The 12,648-nt window shown below is 45.6% G+C and overlaps 1 protein-coding gene across 1 annotated transcript; it reads left to right on the forward strand.

The window, feature by feature from the left end:
- Positions 1 to 961: 961 nt before the first annotated feature.
- Positions 962 to 2,667, forward strand: LOC100896298 (necdin-like). The gene is given in 2 exon segments (XM_008987726.4): positions 962 to 1,180; positions 1,183 to 2,667. Coding segments are annotated over 2 exon segments (1,086 nt in total). The 5' UTR covers positions 962 to 976; the 3' UTR covers positions 2,065 to 2,667.
- The last annotated feature ends 9,981 nt before the right edge of the window (positions 2,668 to 12,648 follow it).

Raw genomic sequence — 12,648 nt, forward strand, 5'->3', positions numbered from 1 at the left:
GTTACAAATGCAAGTTCTCAGTCCCCACTCCAGATCCCACTGAGGCAGGAGTAGGTACTCTGGGGGTGGGGCCCTGCATTCTGCTTAAGATGTCCAGGAAAAGTAGATGCTCCAAACATTTGAGATCTGGGCTCTTTAAATTTCAGTAAATAAATGAGACAAAGCCACTTGTTTAGTGGGAAGTAACTAAGAACTGCTTAGCACTGGGCCTGGAACATACCGACAAGAACATAAAAGCTAATGATGTTATTATTAAGATTCTGTATCATTGGCAACATCGTTACAATACACTGCTGGCGGAGGGGCTGAGATACTTCTTTGCAGACTCTGATATTTGTCAAAATATAAAATATGTTGACTGATTCAATAGGAGCCTCAGAATAGTGTTTACATTTTTACATAATACTTTGCCCCGTTTGGGGTTGCCACGGCAATGTAAACTGACATGGCACACTGGTGGGTGTGTCTTATGGAAAGCTGCTTCCACTTCATCCCTGTTTTAGCAAGTCCTCAATTTGGTCTAATGTCTGACCCTACCTCTGGAGTTGAGTCTCCTACCTCAAAACCATAAAAGCATTTGAGGAAATTGTCAGGCCCAAGGGTGAGGTGAAGAATTCTCAGACATGATACCAAAGCACAAAGGGGACAAAAACCTGATCAATTTAAAAAACATTTGCTCTGGATATATATAAAATGAAATATTATTCAGCCTTTAAAAAAAGAGGAAATCCTGCCATGTGCAACAATATGGATGAACCCAGGGGGCATTATGCTAATTTAAATGGCCCAGTCACAGAAGAACAAATACTGTATGATCCCACTTATATGAGGTATCTTAAACAGTTAAGCTCATAGAGGCAGAGAGCAGAATGGTGGGTACCAGGTCTGGGAGGAGAACTGGGGAGATACTGAACGGGTACAAAGTTTCAGTACGCAAGGTGAATACTTTCTAGAGCTCTACTGAAGGGTCTCAATCATGGGTCTTAGTTTCCACATTAAGAAATCAGAAAAGTTCCTCTCCAGGGGTCCGCGGAGGGAGCGCAGGCTCGAAGAGCTCCTGGACGCAGAGGCCCTGCCCTTGCCAGACGGCGCAGACATGTCAGAGCAGAGTAAGGATCTGAGCGACCCTAGCTTTGCCGCCGAGGCACCCAGCTCCGAGGCGCAGAGCAGCCCTGGGGTTCCGGGGGGGGGGTTCCTCCGTCCGCGACCCTGGCGGAGCCGCAGAGCCCTCCCCTAGGCCCGACGGCCGCCCCGCAGGCCGCGCCGCCGCCCCAGGCCCGGAGCGACGAGGTCGACCCGAAGGCTTTGCTGGAGGCCGCAGAGGAGGGCCGCGCCCACCAGGCCCCGAGCGCGGCCCAGCCAGGCCCGGCGCCGCCCGCCCCGGCGCAGCTGGTGCAGAAGGCGCACGAGCTCATGTGGTACGTGCTGGTCAAGGACCAGAAGAAGATGATCATCTGGTTTCCAGACATGGTGAAAGATGTCATCGGCAGCTACAAGAAGTGGTGCAGGAGCATCCTGCGGCGCACCAGCCTCATCCTCGCCCGGGTGTTCGGGCTGAACCTGAGGCTGACCAGCCTGCACACCATGGAGTTTGCGCTGGTCAAAGCGCTGGAGCCGGAGGAGCTGGACAGGGTGGCGCTGAGCAACCGCATGCCCATGACGGGCCTCCTGCTCATGATCCTGAGCCTCATCTACGTGAAGGGCCGCGGCGCCAGAGAGAGCGCCGTCTGGAACGTGCTGCGCATCCTGGGGCTGCGGCCCTGGAAGAAGCACTCCACCTTCGGGGACGTGCGAAAGCTCATCACCGAGGAGTTCGTCCAACAGAATTACCTGAAGTACCAGCGCGTCCCGTACGTGGAGCCGCCAGAGTATGAGTTCTTCTGGGGCTCCCGGGCCAGCCGTGAAATCACCAAGATGCAAATCATGGAGTTCCTGGCCAGGGTCTTTAAGAAAGACCCCCAGGCCTGGCCCTCCCGATACAGAGAAGCCCTGGAGGAGGCCAGAGCTCTGCGGGAGGCTAATCCCGCTGCCCACTGCCCCCGCAACAGTGTCTCCGAGGACTAGTAAGGTCTGGAGGCAGATGAAATGCTTTCTGACCCTCACCGGGGCTGTGGAAGGGTGGGGGTGGGTCATTAGAGTGTTCGGGATTTACAGTGCAGTATTCACGTGTAACTTTTAAGTTTTCAGTACAGTGCTTTTATACCTTTAATGCAATGTTGTATTCATTTGGGTACTCTTGTGTAGTATTTAGGATGTATGCATGTTTGTTTATATGTAAGCTTGGTTGGTGCTTTCGCTTTTATGCTACCTTTCTTGGATTTTTGTACCTGAGACATGCTAAACTGACGAAGTACCTTGAGAAAGTTTGCATCTTATTATTTTATATGGGACTGGTGATGTGTGTTGGGGTAGACTGCTCCTGCAGAGTTTGGAAGAACTCACCAGCAAAGCTGGCCTAACCAAGAGAAAAGTCAAGGCCCTTCATGACCTTGCTGGGCACAGAAGACATTCTCGTGGAGTAAACTGATTTGAACTGGACTGGTCTCAATGTGAGCACTTGGCACAATTTACTAAACACATATACAACCCTACCGTGAGTCAACTTTAAAGTAAACATTAAAGATTCTTGTGATACAATAAAAAAAAAAAAAAAAAAAGAAATCAGAAAAAAAGGCCGGGCGCGGTGGCTCACGCCTATAATCCCAGCACTTTGGGAGGCCGAGGCGGATGGATCACTAGGTCAAGAGATCGAGACCATCCTGGTCAACACGGTGAAATCCCGTCTCTACTAAAAATACAAAATTTAGCTGGGCATGGTGGTGCAGCCTATAGTCCCAGCTACTCGGGAGGCTGAGGCAGGAGAATTGCTTGAACCCAGAAGGCGGAGGTTGCAGTGAGCCGAGATCGCACCATTACACTCCAGCCTGGGTAACTCAGTCTCAAAAAAAAAAAAAAAAAAAAAAAAAAAGAAATCAGAAAAAGAAAAGAAACAAATTCAGAAAAAGGATATATTAAAGATCAAAACAGAAATCAATGAAATAAGGAGAAAAAACTTAGAGAAAATCAGTGAAACTAGAAGCTTGAGATCAATGAAATTGATAAACCTAGCAAAGTTTTGTCAAGAAATAGAAAATATACAAATTATCAATATGAGGAATGAGAAAACGTCACTATAGATCCTATAGGTAAAAGTTAATACAGGAATATCATGAACATTTTTATATAGGTTGCTGCAAAATTAACTGAGGGTTTTGCCATTAAAAATTATGGGTGGAGATTTTGGCTTCTCATATTAAGAAGCATGTAAGAATGCAGAATGTATAGGATAAATAATAGAATGGAAATCCGATGACTAAATAAGTGGATTTTGCTAGAAAATGGCTGGGGCTTATCAGTCCTTCTATCTCTTTCTGGTTGCTCTGGAGGACAGCACATCCCAGCTTCTCTTACATGTGGGGCTATTGGAGTGGGCCATGGGAATGAGCAAAAGTGATTGCAACATTGTGTTTTCATTGTTTTCTCATTTCTGCTCCATCCTGAGGTGCCTCTTTGGATATAATGCTTTCACTTTTCACAGTGCCCAGAATTACTGACCTCTTCTGGTGGACTACATGTTTGGGTGGGTGGGCTGACAGTGTCTTGATGAGACAAGATCTGGTGACCTTTAGCTGCTGGGCATAAGCTGTTTACTGAGGCTGGAGCTTTGAATAATTTCTCACATTTGCTGTACTCATAAGGTTTTTTCTCTGGTGTGAACTCTTTGGTGTTTAAAGAGGTCAGAGTAGTGATTGTCAAATTTAACCACTGCTCTAGATAGAAAGGCAGAGTCCCCAGCTCACATCTCTTAGGAGGTGCACTCATAAGGCCTTCATCCAATGCGGATTTGCTGATGCTCAGTAAATCTCACATGCTGTTAAAGGCGTTTCATTTGCTACACAGACTTTTCTTCAGTGTGAACTCAGATGCATATTGGGAGTGGAGGCCTGTCTACAGAATTCCCCATATTCTCTACACCCATAAGGCCTTTTCCCCAGGGCAGACTCTCTGGTGCTGAACAACTGTGAAATTGTGGCTGAAGGCATTTCCAAATTCACTGCACTGGTAATGCCTTTGCAGGAAGAGAAAGGCTGCTGCACATGATATGCTCTTTTGTGGCTCCTCCATGCTAGGAGTGACCTGGTGCTGGAGAAAGCCTGCTGTGGCTAGAAAGTCCCCATCCTCCCTGCATGGGAAAGACTCTTCTGACATGTGGTTGCTTCAGGTCTTCATAAGCAAGATCCTGCCCTACTCCTTTCTGATGGACTTCTCTATCTTCTCTGCACCTGTTGCTGGGGAAGGTTTACACTCACTCATAATTTTCTCCACGTACCACACGTGTATGATTTCTGCCCTGGGTGTGTTACTTGGTATCTAACCAGGTGCAAAGTGTCTTTCAGAGTAGATCACATGGCCAGGTGTGGTGGCTCATGCCTGTAATCCCAGCACTTTGGGAAACTGAGGTGGGAGAATTACTTGAGGTCAGGAATTTGAGGTCAGTCTGGGCAACATGATGGGACCCTGTCTATACAAAAAAAATTGAAAATAAGCTGGGTGTGGTGGTGTGTGCCTGTAATCTCAGCTACTTGGGAGGCTGAGGTGAGAGGATTGCTTGAGCCCAAGAGGTTGAGGCTGCAGCTGTACCACTGCACTCCATCCTTCATGACAGACTGACATCCTGTGCAAGAAAGAGAAGAGGAAGGAAGGGAAGGAAGGAAGGAAGGAAGGGAGGAAGGGAGGAAGGAAGTAAAGGAAAGAAGGTTTGGAATAAGATCTCAGTGTATGGGGAACTGACGCAGGAGACAGAGCGGAACAAAGCCCCAGAGCAGATCTGCAGAGATCAGTTAGGAGTCTGTTAGCATCATGCAGGCAAGAGGTGATGATGTTGTGAACTAGGGTGTTAGTGGTGGAGCTGACCGAGTTGATGCAGATGATGAATTCGGAAGTGTAAGATGTAAAATGGAGAGAACTTGGGATGTTGGGTTGAAATGTTGAGCTTTTGTGTGAGGTTTTTTTCCTACTCTCTCAAATTTTCTGGATGGCAGAGCCAGTCGCTACAACTGGGGAAGTGGGAGCAGCGGACAAGATCGTGAGTTCCTTTTTAGGCATGATGAATCTGAAATGCCTTTGAGACGTTCACATGGGGATATGGGATTGGGGAGAAGGGTAAAGTTTTGGAACAAACTCTAAGAGGCTGAGGAGGGGTTGGCCGGAAATATGCAGCTGACTGTGCAGTCTGAGGAACTACCAGAAAGGGAGACCGTCAATCTCTGGTGGTGTCAATTAACACAATGATGTCTCCTAGGTGCCTTCAGCGCCCAGATGTGGGACAAACAAGACCAAGAGATACCTCAAGGTTTTATGGGTCAGGGGGAGGAGGTAGACATGGAGAAATGACTGCTTCTAAGTGTCTGACAAATGGAACAATGCATGTACATACAGACAGATAGGTGGATGAAGAAGGTGGGAAATGGGGGGATGCAGAGTGTAAATGGAGACAGGAACTGATAGAGGAAGAAAGGCTCTTTTCTGTCTGAGCCCAGAAAGAAATGTGCACTCTTGGTAGAAATGTAAATTAATGCAGCCATTATGGAAAATAGTATGAAAATCTTTCAAAAAACTGAAAATAGAATTATCATATGATCAAGCAATCCCAGTTCTGCTTACATATCCAAATAAATTGTGACCGGTATGCCTAAAATATATCTCCACTGTCATGATCAGTAGCATCATTCATAAGCATCAACCTAAGTGTCTGTCAAAGGATAAATGAGTACAGAAAGTAGGGCATAGATTGACAATGCAACACTAATCAGCCTTAGAAAAAGAGAGAAATTCTGTCAATTGAAACAACATGATGACCCTGGAAAACATTACACCAATTGAAATAAGTCAAGCACAGAAAGACAAACACTGTGTGATCTCATTTATATGTGGAATTGAAAAAAGTTGAACTCATAGAAGTAGAGAATAGAGGGCCTGGGAGGAGGGGGAGAGAAAGAGGAGGGAAAAATGTCGATCAAGGGCACAAATTTCAGTTTAAAAGGAGGAATAAGTTTTATTAATCTACAGCACAGAACTGTGACTATAATAAACAATGTACTGTATATCTTAAAATTGCTAAAATAGATTATAAATGTTTTATTATAAAAATCCATATTAATATATGGAATGATAGATTTAGTTAGCTTGATGTAATCAATCCACATTGTAAATATGTATCAAAGTATCATATTGTACTCCATAAATATGTTATTTGTCAATTAAAAATAAAAGAAATTAGAGAGAAAAAAGAAATGTGTTATTATGATTCATTGTAATCAATGTTATTACAGGCACAATACCAATACAAAAAGCTAAGTCTTTTAGAGCCACTGTGTTTCACAGTGGCACAATACCTGTAATAACAATGTGGAACTCATATAGTTCCACATATTATCTAACTACACCCTCAGACAATCCAAGGAGATGAAAAGTATTATTACCACCATTTGCTAAATGTAGGCTAAGTGTAGCAGAACAAGATAGATGTCCATTAAACCCATTTTCTCTTCTTTTTGGGTGCACAGCTAAACCACTTCCTAGCTCTGAGAATCCAGGTGTGGCCAAATGCCCAGTTTGGTCCATATGTTGCCCATACAGCAATGTGTGTGTGCAAGTGGGTATGACTTGCCTTTCTCATGTTCTCCTGCTGACAGATAATGCCAAGAAAACTTTAAGTTAAACGCATGTTGACAATAGAATGTTTCTTGTTCCCAGAATAACTGTGTGGTGCAGAGCTCCTTGCTGACCTGAGTGCATCTTGGCATGAATGAGGAAAAGAAAAAGGCAAAACCCCAAAACTCTCCCTGTGCTGGGATGCTGATATCACAAAGTGTTTCTGTGTTACAATAGCCAGCATTAACTTAGCCAGCTTTTACACTGATGAAATCATGCAATGTCTCACAAGGCTGGAGAGGGGCAATGTCAAGTATTAAGCCCAAAGACGTGGAGCTTGGAGCTTGATTTTTAACCAATACAACCTACGCCTCCTCCAGTAGCAGGGAAGTGTATAAGAGGTAAGAGGATGGTCAAAAGGCTGTATGGATCACAAGCCCCCAGGGAGGTCGCAACAAGAGGCTTCCCTCTTCCCAAAGAGGTCCCCAACTGATCTGTGGAGTTCAGGGTCCCCCACCTACCCAGCTCTTGGTCACCTACCTGGACAGGAACTTTCGGAGAGGGGTCTCTTTATCACACAATAATCTTGCTCATATTCCATCAGGTAGCTCAGTTCTGATTTGGGAAGAAGACACCCTTTCATGGAGAAATAGGACAGCAATATGTGGGTAAAGATAAAAATGAAGGCTGGGTGCAGTGGCTCACGCCTATAATCCCAGCACTTAGGGAGGCCGAGGCAGGTGGATCATGAGGTCAAGAGATCGAGACCATCCTGGTCAACAAGGTGAAACCCCATCTTTACTAAAAATACAAAAAAATTAGCTGGGCATGGTGGTGCACGCCTGTAGTCTCAGCTTGGGAGGCTGAGGCAGGAGAATTGCTTGAACCCAGGAGGCGGAGGTTGCGGTAAGCCGAGATCATGCCATTGCACTCCAGTCTGGGTAACAACAGCGAAACTCCTTCTCAAAAAAAAAAAGATAAAAATGAAGCTCTATATTCAGTCTGGTGTTCAAGACAAGAGCAGGAGCCCAGAATGAGGCTGCTCCCTTCTATGCAAAGAAAATGTTGACCTGTAACCTGGAAATCAAACCAAGAGCACAAAAAACATCCCTGGGGCAAGAGTCTATAGAGGGTCATGATCACCATCTATGTAACATTCATCCCGTTCAATCTCCATCCTACAGAATCCAACACCGTTCAGGGGCAAGCCCTTCCCCCTTTACAGCCATGGGACCCTGAGAGACATTTCATACCAGCAATTATTTTATAATGAACTTAAGTCAGTGTATCTCAACCTCCCTGAACAAAAGAACCACCTGGGGATGTCCTGACTATGGGCCAAATATAACAAAATTCTGGGATGAAGCCTGGACATGAGGAGCTCTAAAAGTTCTCCAGGCACTCAGGGAGGATTGAAAAGCATGGGTCTAGGCTGGGCGCGGTGGTTCAAGCCTGTAATCCCAGCACTTTGGGAGGCCAAGGCAGGTGGATCATGAAGTCAAGAGATCGAGACCACCCTGGTCAACATGGTGAAACCCCGTCTCTACTAAAAATACAAAAAATTAGCTGGTCATGGTGGTGCGTGCCTGTAATCCCGGCTGCTCAGGAGGCTGAGGCAGGAGAATTGCCTGAACCCAGGAGGCGGAGGTTGCGGTGAGCCGAGATTGCACCATTGCACTCCAGCCTGGGTAACAAGAGCGAAACTCCGTCTCCAAAAAAAAAAAAAAAAAAAAGAAAAAAAAAAAGAAAAGCATGGGTCTAAACTGCCTGATGCCCGACTTTCTGCTCTGTTTCTGTTTTTTTCAGAAAATGTTGGGTGCCTGGGCGTGGTGGCTCACACCTGTAATCCAAGCACTTTGGAGGCCAAGGCGGGCGGATTACCTGAGGTCGGGAGTTCAAGACCAGCCTGACCAACATGGTGAAACCCCGTCTTAAAAAAAAAAAAAAGAAAAAAAGAAAATGTTGGGTGTTCTGCTACTATGGAGCTATGATTTGTGAGGGTGCAAGTGAGGTAAAGGGAATCTGTATAAACCAAGGAACAACTGCATCAAGAGTCTCAAGACAGAAATTAATCCTTGTGCTGTCAATCTCACAAACAGGATATCAAGTGAAAGACCCTGGACAAAAAGCAGTGCACACCATGTGAATCCATACACGTAACCTTCAAGAAGAGGCCAATCCAATGCATGGGGATGGAAGTCAGCACAGTGATGTTAAGGGCCTGAACTGTATGTATTTCTGAGTCTTCCCTAGTAGGGCTGGATAGCAATAGGTCATCCACATATTGTAGGAGGAATTCAATAGTTAATTGTAGTTCCCTTAATTCTTTTGCCAATGCATTCCCAAAGAGATGGGGACTGTCCCTAAAACCTTAGGGGAGGACAGTCCAGGTAAACTGAGATGTAGCATGAATGTATGGATCAGTCCATTCAAATGCAAAAACATATTAGAAGTCCAGATGTAAAGGTACACAAAAGAAAACAACCTATGAGTCGAATACCGTGAACCAATTAACATCTTCACGAACTTGGGTCAATATTGTGTAAGGATTAGCAACTATTGGGACCACTGCCTTATTAACTGCTCTATCCCTATTGCTGTAAACTCCCAAGAGTTGGCTCATTGGAATTTGAGGTCCCATTTCTTCCTTGTGTAGCTTCCTCCTAATGTCAGGGGCAGATTGAGCAATAAAATACACACCAGGAGAGCTCATCCCTTCAAAGAGTCTTCATTAGTATATGAAGCTTCAACTAGGCAGCCCTGAAACAGAGTGGAATTTTCACCTTTCCCTGGAGTTACTGCTGAGTTATTTCCCCTGAGTTATTTATTTTGAGACAGCGTCTTGCTCTGTCACCCAGGCTGGAGTGCAGCGGCATAATCTGGGCTCATTGCAACCTCCGCCTCCCAGGTTCAAGCGATTCTCCTGCCTCAGCCTCCCAAGTAGCTGAGACTACAGGCATCTGCCATCACGCCCAATCTCATGCTGAAATTTGATCCCAATGTTGGAGGTGGGGGCCTAATGGGAGGTGTTTGGGTCATGCGAGCTGATCCTCATGAAGGGCTTAGTGCTGTCCTCACGGTGATGAATCACTTCTCCCTCGGTGAGTTCCTGCCAGAGTTCCCTGAGAACTGATTGTTTAAAAAAAAAAAAAAAAAAAAAGCCTGGCACCTCCCCACTCTCTCTCTTCCTTCTGCTCTTGCCAAGTGATCTCTGCACTCCAGCTCCCCTTCACTTTCTACCATGAGTGGAAGCAGTTTGAAGCCCTCACCAAAAGCCAAGCAGATGCAGGTGCCATGCTTCTTGTTCAGCCTGCAGAGCTGTGAGCCAAATAAACCTCTTTTCTTTTTCATTTTTTGAGATGGAGTTTCACTCTTGTTACCCAGGCTGGAGTGCAATGGCATGATCTCGGCTCACCGCAACCTCTGCCTCCTGGGTTCAGGCAATTCTCCTGCCTCAGCCTCCTGAGTAGCTGGGATTACAGGCACGTGCCACCATGCCCAGCTAATTTTTTGTATTTTTTAGCAGAGGCGGGGTTTCACCATGTTGACCAGGATGGTCTCCATCTCTTGACCTCGTGATCCACCCACCTCAGTATTCCTTTATAGCAACACAAATGGACTAAGACAGCTAGGGTGACGTCATTGGAGACCATGGTGAGCTCCTGGCCCAGGGCAACGTCATCTGGGATGTGGAACTGGGGTATCCCTTTTAAAAAGAATATCCACTCAAGTTGATTTGTGTGTTGTTTTAATGCCTCTATGGTACTAGTATGAAGCTGAGAGGTGGGAGCTTCAGCATCATCCTGTAGGCAGGACCTCTAACTTGGCCAATTATTGTGGACCTTTTGCCTCAGTTGTTGGTTTGAATGGTGATGGAAAAACTGGCAAGATCTTTGGATGGTAGGGTTTGTATTAGCCAAATGCAAGCATAGGAGCCTCAACATGTATCACCTGGTTGAAACAATGGCTGATTTGAAGGGTTTGGGTCCCTGAACAGCAGATCAATGAAAGCAGATGAGCAAATGCCTGGTCCCTGGGACAATCTATGATTAAGGGATCATGGGAAATTATGCACCCTTGATCTGGCCTACAGCACTTACCAGATGGGGGAAGACTGAACATTTATTAAGACAGATTAGGACCTCCGGCAACATACAGACCCATTTAGGGGTCCACTTGCTAGACTGGAATTTGAAAAGAAATTGAGGAGACCTCAATTAAACTAGCTATCTGAGCTGGGCACAATTCAATTGGGAGGCTGGGAGCCTGAGGTGGGAGGTTCACTTGAGCCCAGGAGATACGCCTGGGCAATGTAATGAGACCCTGTCTCTATAAATAAATAAATAAAATAGAATAAATTGACTATCTGGCACCTATCAGGGACATGAAAGTTCCATTGGATAGCTTTACAAGAACCCAGAATTGTGTATTCTAGGAAATGAAATGTATGCCTTGGTTATTATCAGTCATATCTAACTCTGAAGGAAATAAGGAGTTGTTTGGCCTTGTATTGTGGTCATAGGTAGAGACATGTGTGATTTACATTTATGCTGCTTTAGGTATCTGTGAGGTAGGAGATTCCTAGAGCTTTTTTTTTTTTTTTTTTGAGACGGAGTTTCGCTCTTGTTACCCAGGCTGGAGTGCAATGGCGCAATCTCGGCTCACCGCAACCTCCGCCTCCTGGGTTCAGGCAATTCTCCTGACTCAGCCTCCTGAGTAGCTGGGATTACAGGCACACGCTACCATGCCCAGCTAATTTTTTGTATTTTTAGTAGAGAAGGGGTTTCACCATGTTGACCAGGACGGTCTCAATCTCTTGACCTCCTGATCCACCTGCCTCAGCCTCCCAAAGTGCTGGGATTACAGGCTTTAGCCACCGCCCCTGGGCTTGATTCCTAGAGTTTTTTACTCTGAAGTGGGCAACTCTGAGGGAATGGCCCAAAAGTTTGCAGTAAATGTGAAGATGGGGGCCGTTTCTCGACCAGGTCATCCAGTGCTAAGATGACTGCCTCAAGTTTGGCCAATTGTGTTGACTCTTGGGGACATCCTAAGAGATGCAACGTAGCAAGATTCCACTAATTTAAAAAACAACACACAAAAAAATCAATATTTCTGATGGCCGACAGTATCATTCATACAGTCTGCAAACTCCTATTGCTGTTTACTTGGTTAATCCCAAGGGGCTCCCCAGGTAGCCAACTGGTCTAGGAGAGGGGGTGACTTCCTCCAGTACCATGGCATGTGGCAAGAGACTGAGGACAAAGGAGACTGCCCCTCCTGTAGATGGAATATGCCAGAGGGCCCAGATTTGGCTCTATCCTGTTGAGGCCTTGGTAGTCATGCCGTTTGTGGGCTGCTGTTTCTTGACCCCAAATGGGGAGCTAGGTATTAGGTCTGCGAAAGTCTCTGTTTCTAGAAGAAACTAGTATGTAGTTAGTCCTCTTGTTTTAATGGAGGCATAGCATGAGTTTGAGAAGGGCAGTTTCTTTGATCAGACGCCCTTGGGAAACTTCTGGCCATCAGAGGTGGTCTAGAGACTCAGGGACAGATGAGAAAAGGCTGCCAAACCTTGGCAGTGAAGGGATCTCTTAGGCACTAACAAATGTGTCCGCTGAGGTCGATGTGGGCAGATTTTAAAGCTTTTGTTGCAGAAATCACCCTGTCTGATATTATGGGTTATTATGTAGATAAGGATAGAAGACACTGTGGCACCGAGGAGGGGTAAACAACATAGGTCTAAATTACAGAAGAGAACCCAGAAACATGCAAAGAAATATAACCAACTAATTTTTCACAAATCAATAAAAACCCTGACTGGTGAATTGTCTGGTGAATAATATGATACACTTAAAGAACTAACACCAATCCTTCTTAAACTTTTCCAAAAATTGAAGGTGAGAGTACTTCCTAACTCATTTCATGAAGCCAGAATTGCCCTGATGCCAAAGCCAGACA

This window comes from Callithrix jacchus, chromosome 22 (genome assembly GCF_049354715.1).
Source record: "Callithrix jacchus isolate 240 chromosome 22, calJac240_pri, whole genome shotgun sequence".
In the NCBI taxonomy this organism is placed as follows: Eukaryota; Metazoa; Chordata; class Mammalia; order Primates; family Cebidae; genus Callithrix; species Callithrix jacchus.